At 39.7% G+C, this 25,379-nt stretch overlaps 1 protein-coding gene across 1 annotated transcript in view; it reads right to left on the reverse strand.

The window, feature by feature from the left end:
- Nucleotides 1-25,379, reverse strand: part of DPYD (dihydropyrimidine dehydrogenase) — a gene marked incomplete at both ends in the record, with an annotated part of 361,757 nt that overhangs the window by 47,215 nt on the left and 289,163 nt on the right. Inside the window, one exon of the mRNA XM_082314522.1 lies at nt 18,968-19,110. Within this exon, the coding sequence (XP_082170648.1) occupies nt 18,968-19,110 (143 nt within the window). The remainder of the gene's footprint in view (nt 1-18,967; nt 19,111-25,379) is intronic.

A 25,379-nucleotide genomic window follows, 5' to 3' on the forward strand; every position in this document is an offset into this window, starting at 1 on the left:
GATTATCAGATGACTCTTCCTGTAACTTCACTGGGAAAGAACTACAAGAATTCAGGATATTAACTGGCTGCTTAATTCTATGCCATGATACCACCACTGCAGTTCAGGAAAAAAATGGACTCAACAACACTAGTTATGCCTACGTTTCCTAACGGCAGCCCTTAGACCAGACCTGAAGGCTGTTCAGAAGTAAGCCTGCAAGCCCAGCCCCAAGTGTGCCTTCTGGGGCGCTGATGCTAAGCATGCCAAGCACACTGGTAAAGCACCAGTGATGCTCAGATCTTTGCCTGCAGACAGACAGTGGTATTCCCCAGCATGCTCTGTTCAGGAAGCACAGACACATCCAGTTAGGTCCCAGTGAAGCAAATCACAGAACCACAGACTTGCTGACGTTGCAAGGCATCTCTAGAGATTGTCTTGTCCAATCTCCCAGCTCAGAGAAGGGTCAACTAGAGGAGGCTACCCAAGACCGTGTCCAGTTGGGGTTTGAATATCTCCAAAGACAGAGACCACACAACCTCTCTGGGGAACCTGGTCCAGCGTTCAATCTCCCTTGGAGCTTTTTCTTATATTTAGAATTTCCTGTGTTCCAGTTTGTGCCCATTGCCTCTTGTCCTTTCACTGGATACCTCTGAGAAGAATCTGGCTCCAACGAAAGTGTCTCAGCAAACAGCACCCATTACGGTGACCTGTTAGTATGGGTGAGCATTGCCAGGTCCCCTTCTGCTAATCACCATTTGCCATTCAGTGGCACTGGGAGGCCAGGCCACTTTATTTCAGGTACTTTAGAAACACAGATAGCAATATAGCTTTATAAACATATAAAGCAATGATCCCTGACCTGCAGAGCTTAACATGTAAGCACAAAACTACTGACAGCAGAGAATAGTCTGATCATTTACATGGATTATTCTGGACCACTTTGTGGATATCAACTCAGATTTAAACCCACAGAGATCCATCCCCAACCAAACTGACAAGTGAATAAAAAATCCCTGGCTCTTCTCTGAACACCTTCTCATTAGCTAAACTCTAATCACCCATCAGTGACGAGGTGCAGGGTTGGTTGAGTACCATTAATTGCCAGTCTCTGGAAATGCTCTGAAATTCCAGATGTGTCAGTGTTTTCAGCCTCTGATTCAGCTTTTATTCCAAAATCTAAAACGAATGCTCCTGATAATACTTACACTTACTTACATACATAATGAACGCAACAATGAAATAGCCACCTATTTTAGAACATGAATGTATGCACGTGCACAAACACATCCACACTCCTTGGACATGAAAACACACCTTGGATCATAATTGATATCGACACTTAAAAAATACAGGAAATATTTAATTATTGTTCATGTTTCAGAAATGATAATACGACTTGCAATTCTGAAGACAGGTACACATCACATTGTAAAATACCATACACTACATCTGTACAAGGGATAAATAAGGGCAAACTATAAAATAAGCACAAGAACATTCTCTATGTAGCGCATTTAGATTACACAAAGTCTGTTTCTCTGGAGAAACGGTGTGGGCATTAATTAGGTCTGTTACGCCTTCCATAGACTTCAAGACTTTTTTTTTCCAGAGCAATTATAGAGAACATCATAATAATTTCCTGTACAGGTTATTTAACTGCAAAACTCAACCGATGCTTATTTAAACCTTTTTGTTCACCAAGGGATTCTCTATTTTTGTAGTGCATGGGTAACACTTTTATTAGCTATTCTTAAAAATACTAAAACTGTAAAAAAAATACAGTTAAAAGCCATGTCATATCACTTGAAACAAGTTCAGGCACTGTTGTCAAAATCCTGAAATATTTTGACAGGATGTATACACATGAGATACACTGGAGGATACCTGTAATAACCTTATAAATAAAGAGGCTTTTACTGTTTTCCATCTTGTGGTGCAGTGTTATGAACTGCAATAATATAAAAATGTGCAGAAGATGATATCACACTAAGAGCTAACATTTGATCCCTGTGAGTCTATGTGCAGTGCACTGTTTGCCTTCCCTGGAAAGCCAAGTAGGTTCCAGAACCAAAGGCAAAAGGCAATTTTTTAAGAAAAATGTAAATCTCTGCACTAAAGAAAAATGTTATCTGAAATAGAAAGACTTAGAAACAGAATTAGCAAGTGGTTTCAGACGATCCTCCTCTTCCGTAGGAGCCTTATGACTATGGTGCCCAATGGTGCAGATAATTAACCAAAGATATGCCTTTCACTGATTTCACTGTGATAAAAGAAAGTGTTTATGTTTATGGGCCTTTCCTAGAACAAGCGAGATTCAAACATTAATGCATACAAAACCAACAGAAATAGTTTTGCCATGTTTTTGGCAAATGCAAAAACATTCTGAGCTTTGAAATTTCTTATGTTGCACACATCAGATGGTGAGATTTGTGGTTTAGGCTTACAGTATCTTCCATGAATCAATGTAGAAGCCTTTGCTGCATTTTAAAAGGTGTGAACAAAGTTGAGATAAAAGGTCACCCTGACCCATCAGCCATGACAATTTCTACACCACAGAGAGAGGTTTTTAGCATCATACCTGGCTGCTTCTGAATCACCAGTTTAAATGACACTGTGCCCTCTTTTCAGCACAAGAGAAGTGGCAGGGCAATAGAGCGGGTGAGACTCAAACTCACGCATCCGGAAAAATTGCAGAACTGAACCGACCCGTCTCCACACATCATTAATGCCCCCGCTTCGCTCCTGCTGCTCGCACTGGGAACAGGCATGCTTCCCCTCCCTTGCAAAGCTAAACGTTGAACCTCCTCTTCTGCTGGTATCTCATTTTACGGGTGTGAAGAGCAGGAAGAGCAGTCCAGCGATGGCCATACTTAAAATGGAACTACCTTTTGGTTGCTACCACCTCTCATTTAATGTCTTATTAAACCACCTCAACAGGAGATAAAGGCAAGCAGGGTGCTGCTGTAACAACTGCTGTCTGTGTCTTGCACACAGAGCAGAGCAGCAGCATGAAACTGAACCGCAACCAGCCCTGCCCGCTCAGCTCCTCTCCTCAGCATCATGCTTTTACCAACCAAACACAGCGGAATGCACTTCCCTTTAGATCCTGAAGCAAAAGCGTGAACAAAAATGTAACTTCACAACTGAGAACATACAGATGGTCCCATTGTGCCAGACCAGCAGTCTGTATCCTGTGGCCAACAGAAGCCACTTCTGGACGAGCATAAGAAACAGAGCGAGTGTGGATGGGTTTCTCACGCGGTTTATCAGCCCAGGTTCTGGCAAGCAGTAGTGCTGGGACTTTGCATGGCCGAGATGGCACCTGTTTAATACCCCTTGATCCTAAATAATCCAAGTGAATCTGTTTTATGAGTAAATTAACATTCAACTGTTCACTGACCCAGGCTTTCACCTGAAACGTTTAGGTAGAAAGTAGCTTCTTCTTCTTTGGAAGATGAGAGACAGGCCTATGGGACAGAGCGAGGTGCAGATCACAGGAAGCTGTTAGCTGTCCTGCTGGCAAGTGCTGTCTTGCTGCCTTGCTTGTGCTTGTCTCTAGCTTTGGACTAGAACTTGGGCTAGAAGAGGAAGGTGCTACATTTTTCCTGCTTAGAAAGGTAACGTATATTATTCATATTGCACTAATATACAGGGAGATAATTTTGCACAAGCTTGGTTTTGCTGCATTGCCCCGCTCTGCCTTGGCAGTAGAACTGCTACAATGTCATTTTTAACATCTGACCTCCTCCCCTCTTCCCCAGATCCAGATTCCAATGATTGCCCCTTACGTCCCAAAAGAGACAAGCAGGCCAACATGCTATGTATGATCAATTATATCGCGCGCTCAGTATTCTGAAATCTAAAACTGTTCAGTATAAGTTGCAACTGTAGGTTACAATTCTAATCTATACAGACATGTCTGAGATACTAAAAGACACAATGCCTGCTTTGCTCCTGCTAAATCAAACATACAACAAATGATCTCATTGGGGAATGGGAATGTGAAATGAATCACAGGCTAAAGCTCTAAGTAAAACTGTTCTGCAAAATGCAATGATGGGAGAGGCATGCAAAGGTCCCTGCCGATGCCTTGCATTAAGAAATGACCTGCCTACTCTATTACTAAATAAATATACATACTGAGTCTAACTTTGTCAAAGGGTCTAGAGCCATTACAAATCTTACTTGAGGAACTGGAGTAAATTGTCAGGAGATTATTATTGTGTAAAAAGAATTTTACAGGTTACATGATTGTTATTAATCATTCACATCAATCTGAAACTTTTAATTTACATATTTTGAAGAAAAAGTTCATTACTGGTGACAGGTACTACCACATCAGTTATAAACCATTGTAAATGCCTTTGCTTTTAGCAGAATCACTACACAACAAAGAGATGCTAATTTCTGAAGTCTTTACTAAGGCAAATCCCCTGCACCATTTACCAAGAGCTCTGTGTAAGACCTTTCAGGTTTTGTCCATAGTCTATGTTTCTAGGAGCAACGGGAAAAATACCCAGACGTTGCATTTTATTTTTGTTTCACTCTCTACAAAAATGGATGTGGTTCCTGTCCAAACTTTGGCATATCCTGGGGGACTGTGTGGAAGACCTGTGCCATCTGTGCAGAGCCTGGACAAAGTGGCTGAGGCATTTCCAGACAGATCACCCACTAAAGGAATTCTTAGTCAGTGTTGTCCTTGCATTTTCCCACTGGGGGATGTTGCAGAGGAGAAAATATTTTCTGTAACATTAGAAGGATGAAACAATGCACTCCTCTTCAGGCATTATTCTATCCACTCTCCTTTAGCCCACAACCTTCAGTTTTTACATAAACTCATTATTATATGGTGGAATCCCAGCTGCACAGGTGATGGTGGGGAAGATGGTACCAAAAATGGACCCGGGTCCCCACCTGCATTCTTTCTATTCCATTAATAGCAGGGATTTCAGCAAAGGTGACAGAGGAGATGCAGATCTAGACATGTTTGTATCAGTTCTTCCCTACACTACTTTCAACTAACAAGAGGTAGTGTGTTTATAATCTCATGTACTGCTGGTTCACTGCAGAAGACTGGAGCAGGTCAGAGAATCTAGCCTGTTTAATAACGTGTTGCCTTGCAAGAAGTGTAAGTGTTCTTGGTGTGACCAGATCTGTGAGAACAAGAATGCTGCAATGTCTGGCAGCAGTTGTGCTCCTATTCGAAACTGTCTCAAAGCACTATTAAAACCCTTTGACAACAATGAGTTTGTGGTAGGAGACAATAGCTTAGAGAAAATTTTGATTTTTATACCCCTCCAAAATATATGTTTCTGTCTTCAGAATATGGGTGTAAAATAACTGTCATTTTTACGAAAACTGAAGTAACAGTAAGGAGGCAGATGGGTGGCAGTGATACACAATTAGAAGTAAGAAGATTGATGGGTATGTATTTGTATATACAAACGCAAATCACATAGCTTGACTGTTCTACCATATTAGTTTCCATTTGTTGTAGCTGTAGAACATCAAAGCAGCAATGTCCCCATATATTGCATTTAGTGGTAATGTAACGGACTACCAAAAAAAAAAAAAAAAAAAAATCAAAGTGAGAGTTTCTAAGTAGTTTCCTGGCAATTGAGACAGCAGGCTCTTTCATCTGTGCTGTAACTGTAGCAGTGCATTGATTTAAACTCCTTCTGAGATCTCAAATGCTTTTATATTCTTAGGTCTCACTGGCTGCTTTCTTTTTGCTTTTTTTTTTCCCTTCAAATGATAAAATTCTAGCATTTAGCAGAATGCCATCTTGCTTCCCCAGAAGACGGAGACTTATTTCAGCTTTGGTTCTAAACTACATAGGATCTCTAAATAAAATAGCTCTCAAAATGCCATCCGATTAGGAAATTGGCCTTTGACTTCACAGTTTCTAATATTCTTACCATAGCAAGGGGATAAACAACTATTATTCCTCTGAGATACCTGTGAGAGGTTTTACAATGGATTAACAATTTTGCTTTTCCATTAATTTGGTTGACTTTCTTTGAAATATTTTTACTGATATGCCCAAATGGTAAGCAAAAGATATACTGTTTTGATTTTATATTATAATGTATTTTCAATTTTAGCATTATTTACCATCCTTTTATAGAAGCTTTCTTTTTCTATTAAAAATTCTTCCTGATAAGAATGGAAGATATAAATCCACCTTCCTGTTAGAGAAACATTTATGAATGACTCTAAGCTGTTTTTCAATGTATAGTTCAGGCTACTGCTTTTTTTGATTAGTGTCTATTGATTAAGATTCTGGTGGAAAAAGACTGAAGTTGTAAATGAATGCAAGATGCTTCAGGAAGGATTCTATTTGTGTCCATCTCGGTATCCATATGAATCGACAGCCCTAAGAAAATTAATTTTATTGTAGTGGGCAAGAGCATGATTGTAATCTGGGTAAGGCATACATACAATTTAAAATTTATTCTCAAAAGCAACTAGCAAAAATTGACTCAACTGAAGAGAGATCTTTCTGGGCCCTGCAATCTATATGCTGCATTGCTCTTCCTTATGGAAATGAAAATGTATGTTTTCTAGCCCCTGTACAATGATTTAGATGTGCCCAGATCTACAATGTAAAAAGCATACACACAGCATTGGTTGTCTGACACAGTACTCATAATAACGTGGCAAGAGCCGCAATGTGAGAGTAAGCAGACAAATAAAAACTCCTGAGAGGGGTTTCTGTGCTTACAGCCTTCAGGATACCAATGTCTATGGAAAGGCTGCCTGTATAATGATGGTTCCTCCTCCTCATGTCTCGTTGAACACTGACTTACCAGTACATTAAATATGTAGCCTAAATTATCCTTTCTATCAGCAATTATTACTTTTGCTAGAGGGTTGTAGGATTAAGAACATTAGGGAAAGTGGATTATCAGACAATGTGGTGCACTCTCTGGAAAAAAATGAGATTCTTTGTTTTAAAGAACAAATTTATAAGTAAGAAAAAGCTTCCCAAATATTGATACAGTACAGATGGAATGATTTGATTCATTCACATTAGCTGCCTAAATGACTCTAGAGATATAGGTTAGCAGATGGGATGTTGCTTAACAAGGCTTCAGATACTGGATCAAGATGTAAAACTGATTTGGATGATAGCTGATAGCCTTTTTAAAACACTAGAATTGAGCTAATATACATGAACTAATGAACTACTATTTGTTCCAAAGTCTAGTACAGCTTTCAGTTTGAAGGACTCAAATATTACATCTACGAATTGTCTGAATTATGGGAAAAAAAACACATAATCTTTTTTACTGAGTCCTAGAATAGAAGTCCTAAGGACTTACTAGTGACACCTGAGGGGCAACACACAGAAGAAAGATTCGAAGATGCTAACAACTCCAGGGTCTGCAGAGCAGGCAACCATTCACATAGAAATCTATATCAAAAAAAAGTCTGGATGGTCCGATGTCATGCAGGTGTCAGTAATCAAGTATTTCAGTTATTTTGTTATACCTCAAGTGAGTTCACCAGACAAGCTGGGGGTAAACTGTCAGTCTAATCAGAAGTACAGGTTAATGTCAGTAAGTAATGGAGCTCAAAATGAGTTAAAAGGAGAAAAAGGTCTCCAGCCCACACAAGACAAGCTTGCAAGATAAGAGGTTTATCTCCTGTACAGCTTGGATCCTCTCTACAACAGGGCAACATAACGCCGACACGGTGTTGAGCAGAGCTGAGTTTAGGGAGCATTGAGGCAGGGACCACAGGTAAGGAAATAAGGATGCAGCAGCTGGACGGCAAGAAGAGCCACACAGCTTGTGCTGAAGCCACAGCAGCCTCCTGAGACAGGCTGTAATGAAAAGCCTCCCCACCACCACGGTGACGGTTATTCCCACTGGCACGGAGACCTCAAGGTACCTGATTTTTAGGGATGAAAGATAGACCTTGTTCATGTATTGCACTCCAGCAACCTTGGGCAACAGTGAGTGGCCAACAACGAAGAAGGAGAAAAAAGTCTAGAATCCATCAGCCACTTATCAGACGAGGGCACCACAGGGGATAAGAGCACTGCAAGGGATCCTTTAGGAATGTTATCCGATGCATTAATTCCTAGCCTACTCAAATGTATTTTTCCTCCCCTTAAGTTCTGCTCTGCCAATTAATATATCTTTGATCTAAATAGCTAAACTGGGTGTTTGGGAGTGGGGAAACTGGTACTTATCAAAGTATCCTGAATGATGCAATTTTATATCCCATGTCTTTGAGAGGGGAAATGCGGGAAAAAATCAAGAATTTTCAGAAGGCTCCCTGAGGTAATTGGGTTTTTTTCCCGTGTCACCTACCCCTAGTGGAACGGTTATATTTCCTTATCTCACTAAAGCATTCTGTCAGTTCTTGGAACTACAAAGTGGACCTTTATGCAGTAGGTGGGCACACACACTGATAAAAGTGCTGATCATGATCACCTTTCCTAAGAAAACAAACATGATTCTGCATGCCTTGAGCATTGAGGAGTGTGGGAAACAGCCTCATAATCAGCCATCTACAGGAACTTGTATCATTGTATTGTAGATTTACAAAATGAAAGATATCTTTGAAAGCAGATGAGCTAACTCCCCTCTACAAACAGTCCAATCACATATAGAGGCTCTACAACTATCTTTAAATATACGTTGAATATCACTTCATATTTCATTTATTAACACCCAAAGGTCTTGCCTCTTTCTTGTAAGTACTGTCGTGGAAAATGAAATCCTTCAGCTCTCCCAGTGGTTCTGCAGCTGCTGGTACAGCATCAGCAGCTGTGTCAGGTAGATGTAGATTTACTTGTCCCATTTCCATGAGCTGCATCCTCCAGTTCCTCCAAAGATATTTCTAAAGCAGATATCAGTTAAGTTGCTCAGATCTGGTGGTTTGATGTTATAAGTCTTCAAGTAACATAACACATTTAGTCAGAAGTTAGCAGTGTTTTTAAGATTTTGTTTTCTGAGAGCTAACCAACAGGAACACCATCCTCTCTGGACTGGAGTTGGTCCGCTATTCCATTTTTGGAAAGGCATATTTGTCAGAAGTGAGCGTGGTTCTAGGAAAGCACGCTTTTCAGAAAAGAACTGTGTTCTGAAAAACGTGTGGAAAAGAGTTTCAGAATTACCAATACGTGCTGTTTGACAACATGGAATGCAATGGCTCCATTTAACTTGAAAACATCTGATTTGCAATCCAAGTTAATTGGAATGAAAAGGTCAAAACTAAAATATGTTGCAAAATGATTGAAACAAAGATTTGAGTCACCCAAATAATGTATTTTTTAAATGTGTTAATTCCACACATTTTTAGAATTTTGATTATCAGTTTAAACTGGAAAACTTTTCCATCCTTAAACTTCCCTGTGACAGAATCACTATTTCCTGACCATTGGTAATACTCAGATTCATTAATGCATAATGGATCCAGGGTAAAGCTTCAGCATTCTTCATCCCAGGACACTCTGAATCAGACACAGCAGGGACATGAACCCAAATCTGTTTTGATTAAATGAAATTTGTCAATGAGAAACAGTTTCCTCAAAGAAGTTTTCAACAAACTCTAATGAGAACCATCTACTGAGGGACATCCTCCTGTGACCAGAATTTTGAAAGCTGCAGACCTCTCAAAATCAAACAGAAAAGCAATTTTTCCATTTTGGAACCTCAGTTCCGTCCTGCAATGATTAACCCCTCATCCTTGCAAGTCTTTCCCCCTAGTACTCTCACATTTTATTTCAGCTAAAATTACTTTCATCCTTTATCAGCTTGCCTGTACGAATTTGTGCAGCAGCTGCTGTGTCCATTGAACAGTGAGATTCATGTGAATAAAATAGTTCTGACCCTCTGAGTCCTTCGTGTCTGAGATAAAAACCCACTTCCACATTTCCTTAGGGATTGTTTTACCTATCTCTGTCCAAATAATAAATATCAGCAAGAAAACCAAAGGCATAACTCAGATATTGAAGGAAGTTAAACCCTGTCTTAAACGTACTGCCAGCTTCAGAAAAATGGTTTCTCTGTTTGTTTCTTTCATTCAAATTGCATGGATAAAAGGACCTCTCGCCAGCCAGATCAAGCTGTGTCAGGAGGCTTGTGTTGTAGCAGGAAAAAAAACTTCAAAAAGGCATCAGGGCTCTTATTCCCAGATTGCTCGCTCCTTCCTGGGCAGAAAAAAGATTTTTCTCCCACTGGGAAAACTGGCAGACTGGTCACCAAACTCCAGCTAGCCCTGCACTGAGCCCGAGCCGAGCTGCACGGCAGCGCACGCCTGTGCCGGTGTGGGCTCCGGGACCGTGGGCTCCAGGACCGTGCCTTCCCCCAGCACAGCCTCCTCCACTGCTTGCTCTCCCCTTCTTCATTTCACTGCCAGCTACAGCCTCTGACTGAAAGTTCAATTGAGCTGCTACAATACAAAAAGGAAAATTTCTTACATACGTATTTCCTTTGTATGACCAATAATGTTTCCAAGAAAAACTTCTCTGACAGCAGAGCTTTGCAATCCTGAACGTTTTACATTTTCCCTTTTTGGAAAACAAGTCCCCTGCAGTTACAACACGTATAATTTAAAACAAAACACAGGAAATTCCCTAAGTAATTATTGGTGATGGCAGTAATGAAAAAAGAAACTCAGCATTTCCACTGTGCTTATCTTTCCTTCTATTTACATTTTCAATATCCAACAAGGAGCTGGGTACATTTTCAGATTCAATTTCCAGTCACCTCCACACTGGTACACAGGGGGAACTCTGTCTACAACAGAGCTAGCTTCGTGTCTGAAAGCAACCTGAGCTGAGTAAAACAACTTGCCTACAATTTCTTCAACACTTAACTGACCGTCTTTTGAAAAGTCATCTCCATGTTGCTTTTCCTTTGTAAACTTTTAAACAAAATTCACTTGATGTCAATTCACACCATGTGGTTTTACCTACAGGGAGGACAGCTCTGTGCTTGTTCATATAAGATAGCAGCAGCACGAATCCACGTCAGTGGTGTGAATCCACATTAAAAATAGGTGCAGCAGTACTGGGTTTTGGAAAGACAAGCAATATTGTGGATCCTTGGGAGAGACTGAGAGAGCATGTTGCCAAAGCAATTATTCTTCACATCGCCTCAACCCTTAAAGTCCCTATATCACCAGACCCAGGGAAGCAGGGCAGGCACCTGGGCAGAAGAGGAAAGAGAAGCAGGCTCAGTGTCCCCAGGGGCAAGAGCAGAGAACGAATCCTCTGCAGAGGCTGGGAGTGACTGGTATAGGAGAGCATTTGAGCTGATGCTCAATTGAGACCTAATTGTTATTAAATAATTATTACCATTCAGTGATAGTTAAACCCACTTTGCATGAGAATCCATTATAAGAATGACAAAAAGCAGTTGTTATAGAATGAGCTTGAATTCGTTCTTACAAATTTATGAAATAACAATCCTATCTATGCAGACCTCATTTACTAGCTGGTGAAATGAGCAGAAATAAAGGAAAGCTAATAGATAAATCCCCTAAGCAGCTCCAAATAAAACATAAAACTACTGCAAAACTGCAGAAAATAAAAGGCATTATTAGCTTAGAGTTTAGTCCGCAACTTTACAATGTGCTGATTTGAATATTGCAACTTTTCATTAAAAGTGGCAAGATAATAAAGGTAAAATTCAATAATGAAAACCTGTTCTAATTTGGTATTTTTTTCCAACTCTACCCAAAAAACGTTCTAGATTGTTTTTGTTTGACAAATTCCAATTTCCATTAAAAGGAATTCTCACAGAAAATTCTCGCTATCAATTAGCAATTTCCATCCCAAGCATCTGTAATGGAGCAAGTGTGGCAGTCCTCTAACGACTTTTTTTATTAGCAAAGACAGATAGACAGTTGAGAACAGGTCGAGTTTCTGTAATTAGCACTGAGCTAAGAAAAAAGCAGAAAATAATGAAATGTTTATCAGAAGTGATCGCTTGAATATGTCTGTCCCAACTCCTCTCTCTTTCACATTCACTTTTTTTTTGGTTTTATGTCGACATGTTCAAACAGCACTTTGTTCCCTCTTTTGTTTCTGCACGTACCGTAAATTTCAGCTCTGCAGAGAAGGGCCACTCCATTCAGCGCTGCGTCCATTGAAGACTTTTTTAAGCGCATGGCTCTGTGAGCAGCGGAGCTAATGATACCTGGCTTCCAGCAGCTCTGTGTCTCCTGGTTGGGTTCTCTGACGTCTAATAAGGTGTGACTGCCAATTAAAGCCTTTCCTGTGGCTGACACAGTCCTAACAGCGCTGTCCCATGTGGATTCTCAGAGGTCTAATAAAGGTGAGCTCATGGTGCGCGCATGCTTACGGTGAAGGAATGCAGGTACGCTCTCTCCTCTGCCTGACTTTTCTGTTTTCTCAAAACCTGTTATAGCAAAATACTTTCTACCTTCTGGCATATTTCAGTGAAAATGGCCACAAAGCTCAAATGTGACTGAGGACACTCAAAAGGACATACAAATACATATTGAGTTTCTTTGGGAATACGGGCTACAACCTGCTATTTTTACATGAGACTACATTTATCTCAATCAAAGAACTTACATCTGAAAAGTCATTTTGCCTTAAGTGGTATTTTTTTTCCTTGAAATTGTTGGTAGATATAAAGAGCCATCCCTTGAATCTCATCTCGTATCATTTTGGTGGCCTGCTACTGCATCCAGCAATCTATTCTTCACTCATCAACTTAATTGGCGAGAGAACAATTAGCTCCAACATCTTAACTTCTCTGTATCACGGACAGCTTTGTACAGAAAGGTTTTGTTCTTCTACCCCCTGAGCCACAGCCTGTGTCAGAAACTTCACGGTGTCCTGCTCGTGCCAAAGTGTGCCCCTTCTCGGGCTTATCCGCTCACGGAGCACTCTCCGACTGGCACAAAGCAAAGCCTTCAGCCTCTGTTCCCGCCACGCGCTGGTGTAAGGATGGGCTGGAGGCAGAAGAAGGGTGGGCTGTTGGTGAGACCAGGCAGGGAAAGACCAGCCTTGCTCTGCCACACCAACGGCACCCTGCAGTTTAAGACTTGCAGCCACCCATCCGACTTCATTCTCCTCGCAGAACTGAGATTAGACACAAGGAAAGACTGGACCCTTCCCTCTGCATTCAAAATCACTGCTATTCATTGCAAGACAAAATAAATTTTTTGCAAGTGTCATCAGTGTAAACTTAACCTGGAATTATAAAACACAGGGCCTGCTCCATCACTGCCCTGCTCTGTCACTCCCATGATTTCAATCTCTCTCAGTTTTTCACTCTCCATACCATTGAATGGCATGAACACCAATTCCTGGATGAGAATTTTTTGGCCTCATCTAGTCCTCACTTAACTCAAGTAGCAATGTCTTCGCTGACTTGAACAGACACTGGGATGGGCTTAAAAGAACACTAATTAAGTGCATGGAGAACCAGCTCTCTCCTTTGCAGTTCTGTAGCCATAAAAAAACCATAGAGAAATTGCATCAGGAACCTTAATAAAAATTAATTTAAAAAAAAATGGGGAAAAATATGATAAATGATTACAGCATACATTTACTTCATGGGTTTTTGCGGGTTTTTTTTTTTTTTTTGAGATTGGGGTGGAGAAAATGGTAGCATCTAAACATTAAGATGTGACATAATGTTTATGAAATGGTATTTTTTTTTCCCTGTCATTTCAGTGATTATATTTTCAGAGCCTTGCTTTTATTTTCTGATACTCAGGGCATTTTATACAATGTAGAAGGGTTCCTCACAGGGTTTCACATTTGCACAAATACAATAACAATGCTCTCTCATAGTTCAAGTCCCACTATTTTGTGATGGAAAAGCTTGTTTATTCACACACAAAGGGCCATCCTGCTGTTACAAAAATCCCTCAGCTAAATGCTTTAGCAAAAAGCCTGCTGAAGAAAAAATAATAATCAAACTGTCCTGAATCCCTTGAGACTCTGGCTCCAAAGAGGTACCAACAAGAATGCTCCTTGAAAACATCACAAAAAACACAAGTAGTCTCATAAAAACAACCGCATTCTGTGTTGGAGGGAGATTTTATCTTGCAAAGGCAAAAAACTTTGCTATTGCTTTCCTATCATGGGCTGTCAAACTTCCAGAATGGTTTTGTTCTTCCTCAGATCCCTGATGCCTCATACACAACTGGTGTGGGGCAGGAGAGAAGGGCACGGGGCAGATCCAGCATAAGATATATTCTCACCTTATTCCCTTGCCTGAGAGATGAGGAGGGTCATGGTGCAAGGCCTGAAGGCAGCAGGGGTGCATGGGCTGAATACGACACGGTGAGGACGAGAGCACAGTGCCTGTAGGAACAGGACTGCAAGGTACTACATCCCGTCCAGGGCAAGCGGGAGATGGAGATGGGTGAAGGTGGGTCTGAAACGGGGCTCAGGGCAAAGCTACAGGCTGCCCTGCTGGGAAGCAGCACTATATGGGTGGATTTTAAATCGTTGCTATGTAGAGAGCCTTACAGACATCCATGTGGAGCAACAGGGGACATGCGTGACCTCCATACTCTGTATGAAACGAAACTTGTTTGGAAAGGAACCCATATTCTTTACACGTTAATGGCCAATATTCGAGATTAACAGAAGTATTCCATGCCAGAATATAATGTTAAGAGACTCTACCATGAAACAAGTATACTTCAGAAAGTATCCCTTTGTTCTACCTTTTTTTTTTTTGCTACATCTGCTAGAAATAATGACTACAGAATCTCTTTCAACAAAAGGTCATTTATGTCAATGGACAGAACACAGAGGATCAGATCACCTGCGGTAATTGCAAATTAATGCTCTACTGCTAATGCATTAACTACACAATATCGATCTACAATTGAATCATACAGGCTACTGTGAAGTGATTTTTACTTTAATATTTTTACGCTTTTATTGCTTTTTCCATAATGCATTTTCTCTTTCCACTGGAATTTTCTATAATTGTCTCCATTTTTAATTTCCTACAGTGAGATGACTTTGAAAAATGTATGTCTCTCTCAAAGCCTTGCAAAAATCTAACAAACCATCAATGTGACATGGTAAATCACACACATGATGCAAAAGATGCAAAAAAATCCGATATACCTCTTATTTTGATAAATTTGGGCTTTAAAAAAAAGCTTACTTAAATTAAAAAAAAATACTTCAGCCTCACTGGAAGCCTATAGTAATGAACTGTACCTCAGAAAGATGCAGCTAGGCATTTCTGGAGCTTTTGGTATGCAATGAGTGCAGGATTATCTCCATAAATAAAGTTTTTATTTTTTTTAATTTTGTGCCTGTACTGAAAAGGGATTGGTGGATTTGGGTATGTTACAAAAAAGTATTATGCTATGGAATCAGCTGAAGAATGATTTAAATGTTTCAACATTTTTAATGAAAAATAAAAAAAAACACGTGGGGTCTTTTTGCAACTGTTTCTGAATTCCACAAATTGGAAGAATGCTCTGTTAAATTTCTGTAAAAAATGTTAAGCCCAGCTGCTAGTGACTGCAATGATCCAGTTTGTTTTCTATACCTGCTGCAAAACTTTCTTACACATGAACTTTTTGCCAGTAACGACACTAAGATGTTGCCCTCCATCTTCTAAAGGAGGGGACAGAACACACTTTGAATACTGAAACTCTCTCCCCTTACCATTCCCTAATATACCTGCTTAATACTGCTTGAGGATATATCAAAATATGGCTTACCACCTGACTCCTGACTTGCATTCCTGTGTATGATGATTTCGTAAATGGAATATAAATCCCCACATTTTAAAAATAAAAGCAATTGGAAAAAATAATGGAGAACTGATTGTAGGTGAAATAGCTGCAGAGGAAAACCTGATCTTGCTTTTAATGGAGGTACATTTATTATTCATAAACCTCTTCTCTAAGAGATACGCCACATGGCGATTAAATCAACTCACACAAAGCCTTCGTATTATCTTAGCCCATGAACGTCACCCTCTCACGGCAGAGAAGACGCAGGACTCTTGTCTAGGCAAAATGAAGGGAAGCCCAATGGCCAAGTGGTATGAGACTGCGTTTAATGCTGGATGAACTGACGTTCCCTAACCTTTCAGAATACTGCTAAAGAGGAAACACCCACACGCTATTCTGTGTAACAGGGCAGTGATAGCAGTGGCAGTACCCACTCCCAGGTTTTGAGACCACTGCTCATTCGGCACAGCTGAGCACAGAGCTCACTCCAGCACTGCCAAAGCCCAGGCTGCTTGCTTTCTGCCTCTGAATCAGTCATAAGGTGTCCTTGTGGTTTTGGATATGTGAAGTAAGATCACAAAATGTGCAATAATGTGTCAGTCAAAGTGCCTATTCAGCACCATCTCCAGCAGTGTCCAAAGCAGATATTTAAGATAAGGCTATGGGACGCATATATAATTCCCCCAGCACAGTCCCAGCTTCTACCTACTTAACTCAGGGATTTGCTATGTAGTGAATCTTAACACACTGAATCATTCAGTAGATCACTCTATTCGATGTTATCTCCACATTCTGTAGTTGCTCTGTATTTTGGTACTGAGAAAGCAGAAGTGAACTGTCAAAGCTATTACGATAAGCAACAGAGGCTTTGACTGTCGAAGAGGGAACAACTTGGTCATTTGATACCAAGGACGTGAGAGAGAGATTGGGATTCAGGGAAAAGTATATTAGCCAGCTATTCGTATGACTCTGTTAAGAAGGAAAACAATGGCAATTATTCTCATAATCCTAATTAAGTTCCACAGATGACCTATGAAGATGAGGCTGTCTTCTTCTGTCTATCACAATGAATCTTTCCTGAGCAGCACATAAAACTTTCAGTCTAGCCCTGGTCAAGTGTATTTCTTGTAAGACTGTCTATAGAGGTTACTTGTTTCCCTCTCCCTTCCATTTGCCTTTCCCAAGATGAGGGAAAGACTTATGGCCTGTACTCACAATCTTGCATGAAGTTTACTAAAGGCTTATTTTTAAATAAATGTAATTGAACTAGTTGAGACCCTTACCTACACAGCAGCTTTAGAATCCATTTATCTCAGATTAGTTTAAATGACTTCCCTAATTTAGTGAAACAGAAATAAGCCATTCAAACTGAGGATAGGTTTGATCCAGAGGAATTTAAAATCAGTTCTAGAGATGATTTAAGTTAAACTGGTGAAGCCTAAGGACAAGAAAAGAGTTTTTCACCATCTCTGGGAAAAATCTGTTGAAAAGAGAAATTGTTCTGTAAAGGGCAGAAGGCCAGTATAGATCCAAGTCATTTCTGGAAGCCAGTTCCAGAGAACTTGATTATTACTAAAAAGAAAACAAGAATTAATGTTTTGTAAATCCAGTATTCCTTCTCTTGAGCACTGACTGGGATGTCTGCGTTTAATTATAGTTCAGAATTTCCCATTACCATTGGCAAACCAACAAAAAAGAAAAGAAATAATAAAAAATAAACAGCTACACAGTCTATGTAAAGGAAAAATGCACACATGACATTAAAAAACTTCATTTTTAGTCATCCAGAAACAGATACAGCAGACGTAGAACAGAAAATCATTCCACCCTGTGTAGTTCAGATCACGTAACATTGTTACAGACAAAGCCATCGAAACTGCAGCTCTATTAGCAATAACAAATGAAATGCATCTATAGCACTAAAAACATTCCCTTGCCAATCCTACTTTTTTGTAGACAATTGCTGCTCTGTAATTGGTACCGTTACTTAGTATTTATGTGGAAGAAGCTCTCAGACCATCATGTAAGAAAGGTAGATCTTTTGCCTGTCCACGGGAAAAGAAGAGTTTGAGACATTCTAATACAAACTAAAAAAAATAGGAAAAAGTATTAATAAATCCAAAGAACATAGTAAGTCTATAAAAATGCAGTAGCTTTCTACTTCAGCTCCCAGAGATGCTAACTTTGATGTGCATTAAAAAACCCAACCAAAGCAAAGCATTGAGTTGGCCTTTTTTTTTTTTTCTGAAACGTAGCAAGCAAATGACTAATCTCAGCAGTCACCATAGCTGTGCAGAAAGGATGGCCACACAGAATCTAATTTTAATGTCAAACTGAATTGTGGGAATGAAACCACTCCAGTCATCCCATGGAGTGACACAAAGCTGATATCCACAGGATCCACAGCTGCTGTTGTCTATGATGGGAACTACAGATAAAGAGGATGAGTATCTACCAGAATGTAACAATATACAATGGAATAATATAACACAACCACCACCTGCTCCTTATCAGCCATTCTAACATATATGCTGCAACAGTGCCCTGACATGCCTAGCAGAGCAGGTAAGGGGCTGATTTCCAGCCAATTTCCTGGTGCCCATAACAGGCCACCAAGGCTTCCTTCCATGACAAGGACTAACTGACCATGCCAGTCTGGGCAGGACCTCAAAACAACCCATCAGGCAATGTAAACAGCCTCAACTACTGCATGCAGTCCAACACCTCACTCCAATGCAATGGGCTGCGATGCCAGCACCATATGCAGAAGGTACAGCTCTGCACCTCCTGTTCCAATAAGCATGCTTAAGGGACACAGATGCCTGGATAAACACAAGATACTTTAAACTGGCTTCAGTGGGACCAAAGTAGTGCTCTTTGAAATCCCTCTCCCCTTGAAAAGGCTCTTTGCAGAAGACAAATCTGAGAATAAAGGAAGATCAGGTAGCTCAAGCTTAACTCCGTGTCAACCTTGTTTGTATGACAAGGGAGAGATGTTTAAAGTTTAAATCCTACAGGTCAGAGAAAGAAAGTGATAACATACTCCTGGCTAGCCTTTTCCCAGATTGGTATTGGGACACCCAAAGTCTTCTTTTGGCAACTCCTCCTTCTCCTCCATCTGAAATGAATGTCTCTTAGCAAGAAGCATGAAGCTAAAACCACGAAAATTCCTTTCAATGGTATAAAACCCCCACTATGCTAATGTTTGAAAGGAAGATACATTACGGTTTTAATTACAGTTATTTTATTTTTAATGTTTTAAAGAAAGAAAAGGTACCTGTAAAACAGAAGCCCCGCTGTGCAGAAACTGGAGCCCACTTTCAGCAGAATCGATGCCTCCAGTTGCCAAGATGGGAAATCCTGGGAGAGCACGGGCTATGGCAGACACTGCGCGGAGGGCGATGGGCCTAATGGCATTTCCTGCAGAAAACCAGAACATTTTGTTAGCAACATCAGAACACACCCTGATATAACTTGCACATCCCTCATGGTAGGAACATCAGGAACTAACACCGAATTCCGAGATGCAGAGGTTATGTTCATTTATAAATTGACACCAAGTGGGTTTCAAGTGGTATCAATACTTGTAAAGTATTATGAATTTGGCTGAAATAAAAAAAAAAAATTGCAGAAACATTTAGATAAACATTGCAAAGCTGGCTTGAACACTTTAGCTGATGCTCAGAACAAAGACTAACAATGTCTGAGACAGAAAGCAATACTTCACCGTACAGTACACTGTAGACAAAGAGATCTATGTTTCTACACAAAGAACCAGGTTGATTTTTTGAACATAGATGTTGTTCAAGTAAGAGGGAACATCTCATTTATTTATGTCTGACTAAAAATTGTTTAAAAGTGCCATTTCACTGCACTTGACATTTCATATATTACTTAATATGCTTCCTCTTTGGATGTTTGTAGATTTGGGTAATCCTTTAAGTAAGCCCCCTTTAACTATTAACACGATAGTCAGAAGCTCAAAAGAATAAAGTATATTCATTTATGGTTGTATCTCCAAGACTAGAGCTTGCATTTTCAAATGGTATAAAGAGGCTGAGTCAGACAACTCCCTGCTACATTTGGAGGAATTATGATTAAAGTCTCAATACACTGTGTCTGCAATGCATCTGCTTTGGCTGCATCCTATTGATGGCATGCAAGTATTTAAAATATGCATACAGATGCTGCTTATTAAATGATGGATAGCACAGACAGCTGACACTTTCAGTTATTTATTTTTTAGGCTAGTTGCAATTTCTCTAGATAACTCCCGTATTCTTAAAATTTCTACTTAATTTAGAGAACCTTTAGGATAATTTTATGTTATCATTGGACAACAATACAGTAGTGTAATGGAGGGACAAATCTCTCCCAGAGGAACTGGCCGGCTGTCAACCTAGGCAAGGAAGTGCTAGAAATGTTGGTTTGGTTTTTTTTTTTGGTACTGTATTAGGTGACTTGGGGAAATACCATGACATGATGCACAGCCTCCATGGGTATTTTTATAATCTTTAAAGCTTTGACCTTCTGCAAGAGCAAATAACCAAAAGGCAAGAAAGAAATAAAACCAATGCAATGAACAAAGCAAGAGGAAGAAGAAACCACAATTAAGAAGTGCGGGAAAAGAGCCCATGCGGAAACAGTAGCCGCTGCATCACCACACCTCTGCCCGACCAACATCCTCATCTCCTTCAGACTAAACTTCTTCTTCAACCCAAACAAGCTGTTTTGCCATTCTTTCTTTACCCTTTCTGAGACAGAAGTACTGCAGTCTTCTGGCTGGATTTTTAATCTAAGAAAGTCTTTAGTAAAGGATAAGTTGCTTTTTTCAAGCAGCCCTGTCTCACTGAGTTCAGCACCTACCCTCCCTCCAGTGTCCCCATCAGTGCTTCCTCTCAGGCAGAGTTTTACTGATCGCCATGTAGGACCTACTGTTGGCTCAGGATTCTGCTCTCTAGAAAGACCCTCTGCCTTACTTGTTCATCAGCTAAGACCTCTTCGGTCTGGCTGTAAGGGTCAATGAGGAGAATGATGCCACACAAGTTCAGGTCACAAAACCTGTCATGTTTTGCTTTAAACAGGGCAGCTGCACTCTCACTTTGTCAAGGAGCTGCTCTTTCAAGCTAATTTTCCATTACAGAAAACTGAAATTTGGTTTGTCTTAACCATTAAAAATACTCTGTCTTCAGCTCACATTGCCTTTTGCAACATACCACTGCCCCTCACTGTAACCCTGACAGACAACAGTGAATTCACAGGAGACCCTGGGCCATCAGTATTAAACACGTTCACACCCAAAAGCTCAGCTATACAGTCTCTATTGACACCTGCTCTGGATTCAGCACAAAATTATCTTCTTGGGCAATGACAACTTGTGCTGCCGCAGTATAGACACCTTCTCATTGTGTACTTAATACAACACCTCCTCCTTCTTCAATAGCTGATCTCTGCACCTGAGCAAAAACCAGAAGACTCACTATCTGATCAGATAGACTCTTTCACCTGCCATCAAGACACACTGGATGTTTTTCCACGCCCATGTTAGGGATCAGGACTGCTCACAGGCTTTACACAGATACTTCTTGCCAGTTTAACAGAGACTGCATAGAGATACAATGTTTTGAGCATATAAACTTTCATTTGCATAAATGGACTGCCTAACCCAAGATGCACTATCAGTGTGTTTTGGTGAAAACTAGAGCCTGGTTCATAAAAATTAGAAATCTCACCAAAACTGCCTAAAAGGATCTAAGATCATGCCAGAACAGATCACAGAAAGGAGCTGGAGCTGAACGGGAACTTTCCACAGGACACTAATGACTATTTGCCATCATTTGAGCTAGATCGATTGTAATGCATTTGAAAGGAACAGAATGGTTCTCTGAAAGAGGATGACTGCTAGTGTCCGAAGAGCAAATATTACGACAGAATTGACGGCCCAGTCTTAGAGTAAGACTTGAGACAGTAAGAATGAAGCCATGCTGTTTGGTCTCACAGATCTCTTTATAAAGCCTTTCGGAGGGCATACATGTCAAGACATACACTACACAGCCAAAACCATTGAAAATAGTCTCATCAAAAAGTTGATGTTCATGAAATTCTTCAGATACTCAGTGTTTGAAATTGAGGCTACAGGTAAGCATCAGACTTGCCGTATCGCTTTCAGGCACTGACACAGCTGCTCCAGAATCTCACTGTGATGAGGTAGTTATTTTTTAGAAAGGTGAATACAGACGCTGGTAACTCTGAAATCATGTGGCTAGAGGGAAATTTCTCCTGATCTGCATGAGTTAAAAACTGACATCTGCCTGGAGGCATGAAGGTTTATATTCTTTTAACCCCAATGTAACTCTGAGAGTTTGCATTCAATCAGTTTTTAAGCCTTATAGACCCTTGACCTTAATGATATCTTGTAGCAAAGAGTTCCACAAGAAAATATTTCCAGAATATAATTGTTCCTTTCTTCAGTCTGATTAAATTAGCCACCTTTTCACTTAAATGACTGTCTCTGTACAATGGTCAGTAGAGGAAAAGGAGCAAATGACAGTTTATTTAAGGTTTCAGCACAATAGGTAATCAGAAAGGCCTTCATTCAGCCCAAAGAAATCAAGCATATGATTTGATGAAGCCTAGCGGAGATGGCAATGAGACTTAGAATTTATTACGGAACACAGGTACTTTTTAGTACTACCTGCTCTTGATATTCATAATATGAGTTATTACTTACATTCGGTGATTAGTAAATTAGTGATAAATTGGTACGATTGCAAAAGTATTCCATTCATCTATAATTCACCCAAATGAATTTAAAAACATTTCAGGAGTGCTTCTGATGAGAGTAAATAAATGGCTCTAATGACAATCAGAGGGTTGACTGTCACTCCTCATCCCAGTATTTTTTACTTTAGTCTACAGAATACGGAACAAGCACATCAGAAAGTGCAGCCGTTCTCCCCTGCATTTCTTGATCAACAGTTCAGAAGCTTCCCCTTCTGTAATAAAAGCTGCTGGTCTGGAATACCATGTGATTTACTTGTGATAGAGATCCTACTGCCTAATGAAACGGTGAAACAACCTTCCAGATTAAAGGTCAAAAATAAAGAAAGAATACAAACAATAGCGATGCCAAGCTATAAAAAAAAAAAAAAAAAAGCAAATAATAACAAAAAGCAAACGAGCATTGAATTCGACCTAGAGTCTCTATTTTCTTGTATTTTCATCTAAGTGCCACAGGAAGGTAATAAATTCCATTACAGAGATCTGTGGTGAAGGAGTTTTTAAAAGGTTGAAATAAAGGAGATTTAATGCCAAATTTTAAAAGAGCTGTAAGTAGTAGTGGGAATTTGCAGAATGTTGTCTGATAAATCCAGTGGTGTTTAAGAAGCTGAGATCCAAATGCAGCATGCATTTGAAAGACAGCTCACATGCTAACAAATAAACATCTACCACATACTTTGACATGTTGGGACCTGTAATTCCACTAGTTAAGCACCCGTAGCTGGGGAAACTGCTGATATGGTACTCTCTTGATAGTAGCATTACAGCTGCTACCAGATGCTAGATGTGGCTATCATTTACCTTGCTGTAAAATAATGAGATTTAATAAACAAAGTCCATTTATCCAGGCCTCAAGCAGGGGAGTGAGACTTGAAAATGAAAGACAGATGGAAAAATACCTGGTGGAGATGACATGCTACCCTATGTTGAAAACTACTCTTTCAAGTCTCTCATTAATTATGGAACAAATACTTGCTATTATAGAAAGATTTAAACAATGAAATAATTATATGATACAAAAGTCCCTGACCCTTTTCTTGCCTTAAAACAAAGAGTTTTGGTTTTCTTTTCTTTTATTTATTTTTTTTTAATAAAAAGACAGATTTTTTGTGACTATCAGGGACTGCAGCCAAGGAAATGCAATAGGCAAAATACAACATGAAGGAGAAGCAGAACATACGTCAATCAAATGCCTCTCCCTGATCAGCGCAGGTAGGCAGAGCTGCCCTTGCCCTCTGAGGATAGCAGACTGGTGACAAACTGATGAGAGGTATTATACCTACTTACTTGTTTGATTCTTTATTTTTCCTTAGGAAGTAAACAACCCCTTACCGATGCCAGAAGACACATGTTTTATAACAACTTCATAAGTCCTTGGAGTCCCCAGAGGACTTGATCCTGTCAAGCACCAAAAATATTCACTAGATTGAGGCTTGAGAGCCAAACTTAATGCCTTCTTCAAGAAGCAGCATGGCGTTAAGCTTCAAGCAACCCAGTAGCTTTGGCAGTGATCCACCAATGGGGAAAAAAAAGCAGTCTCAGAAGTCCTGAATACTGGGCTGCATTCTCACTTGCAACATATTACACCAATGTGGTAGTTTAAAGTTTTTAACACATATTTGCAGCAGCTCTAAATGGGCCTTTAGGTAAAGATGATCCGGGTCCATTAAAAAACAGCCGGCAGAAATGAGGTGAATCAATTCAGACTGATAATACTGAGCCTGAATCTTGAAACAGTCTGAATGGTCTTTATCAAACTCTCTATCAACAAAAGAAACAGATTTAAAAGGAAAGCAAACCCTCATACCTTTGGTGAGTAGATGACTCAAAAGCAAATTTTTGTATCTATGGTTACTAGATGGAATAAAAACGAATTTGGGTCATAATTCTCCCTATTTTGTGCATTGTAGAGTAAAATTAATTTTTAATTTGCATTATATTATATTACACTGCAGTTCTTCTTTACAAATTTAATATCAGATTTAAACCACAGAGCCTAAATATTACAAAGAAAAATTAGCTGATACATTATTTTTGTTTAATAAATTACTGATAAGGTCTGTGCTGCTAAAAAAAAATAAACCCCCAAAATCTAAGCAACATCACCCTCTCTCCCTCTGTAAATACATTCTCAGAAGACAGCTGACATTGTTATCTCCCTGACTGTTAAAATTAATAAAGGTAGTGACAAAAGAAGCCAATGACAGCAAATATAAGACTTTGGTGAAAAAGCATTACACAAGGGAATTGATCTGGGAAAGTTCAGGCATTGTAGATGATCAATCCAATGCAGCGGGAAGTAACTAGATAAGAAAGTTTGGGGATTAGGAAAAAAAACACAGAAAACACAATTCTTTGGTAAGACATTTTCTGCATAATGTGTATGCTGCCTAGTACTGGTGATCAAAGCACTTTACATATATATATCATCTGCACTTGCAAACAGTCCAGGGAAATGTGCAGGTTATACACAATTCATCTGCATTGCATTCCTTCTGATTGCAATTATTCTATATGTTCCTCCTCTCTCCCACCTGTAGGTGGCCATCATAAGCTACACTTATCAAATAACTCATTAGTAGGGTTTTCAATACTGTCATATCCAGATAATTAGCAATTTATTTAAATAACCAATTTCTGTGGAAATAATTGCCATGGAATGCCCTGAACCTACTTTTTATAAACTATAATAAAAGTGTTAAGATAATCCCTGACATTTGCAAATGCCATTAGTTCACCTTTCCTTTTGATAGTGCTATGGCATTATGTTTAAACAATTACCCGATAACGCGGCAGTTTAATGAAACAGTGTAGCAGGCACATCCTTCAAAATGGCCAGAGAATGCATTTATATGCAGAAGAAAACCCAATGAATAGACATGTTTAGAGAGAAAGACTATGCACAGCTG

This window comes from Platalea leucorodia (genome assembly GCF_965183815.1).
Source record: "Platalea leucorodia genome assembly, chromosome: 5".
Classification (NCBI taxonomy): domain Eukaryota; kingdom Metazoa; phylum Chordata; class Aves; order Pelecaniformes; family Threskiornithidae; genus Platalea; species Platalea leucorodia.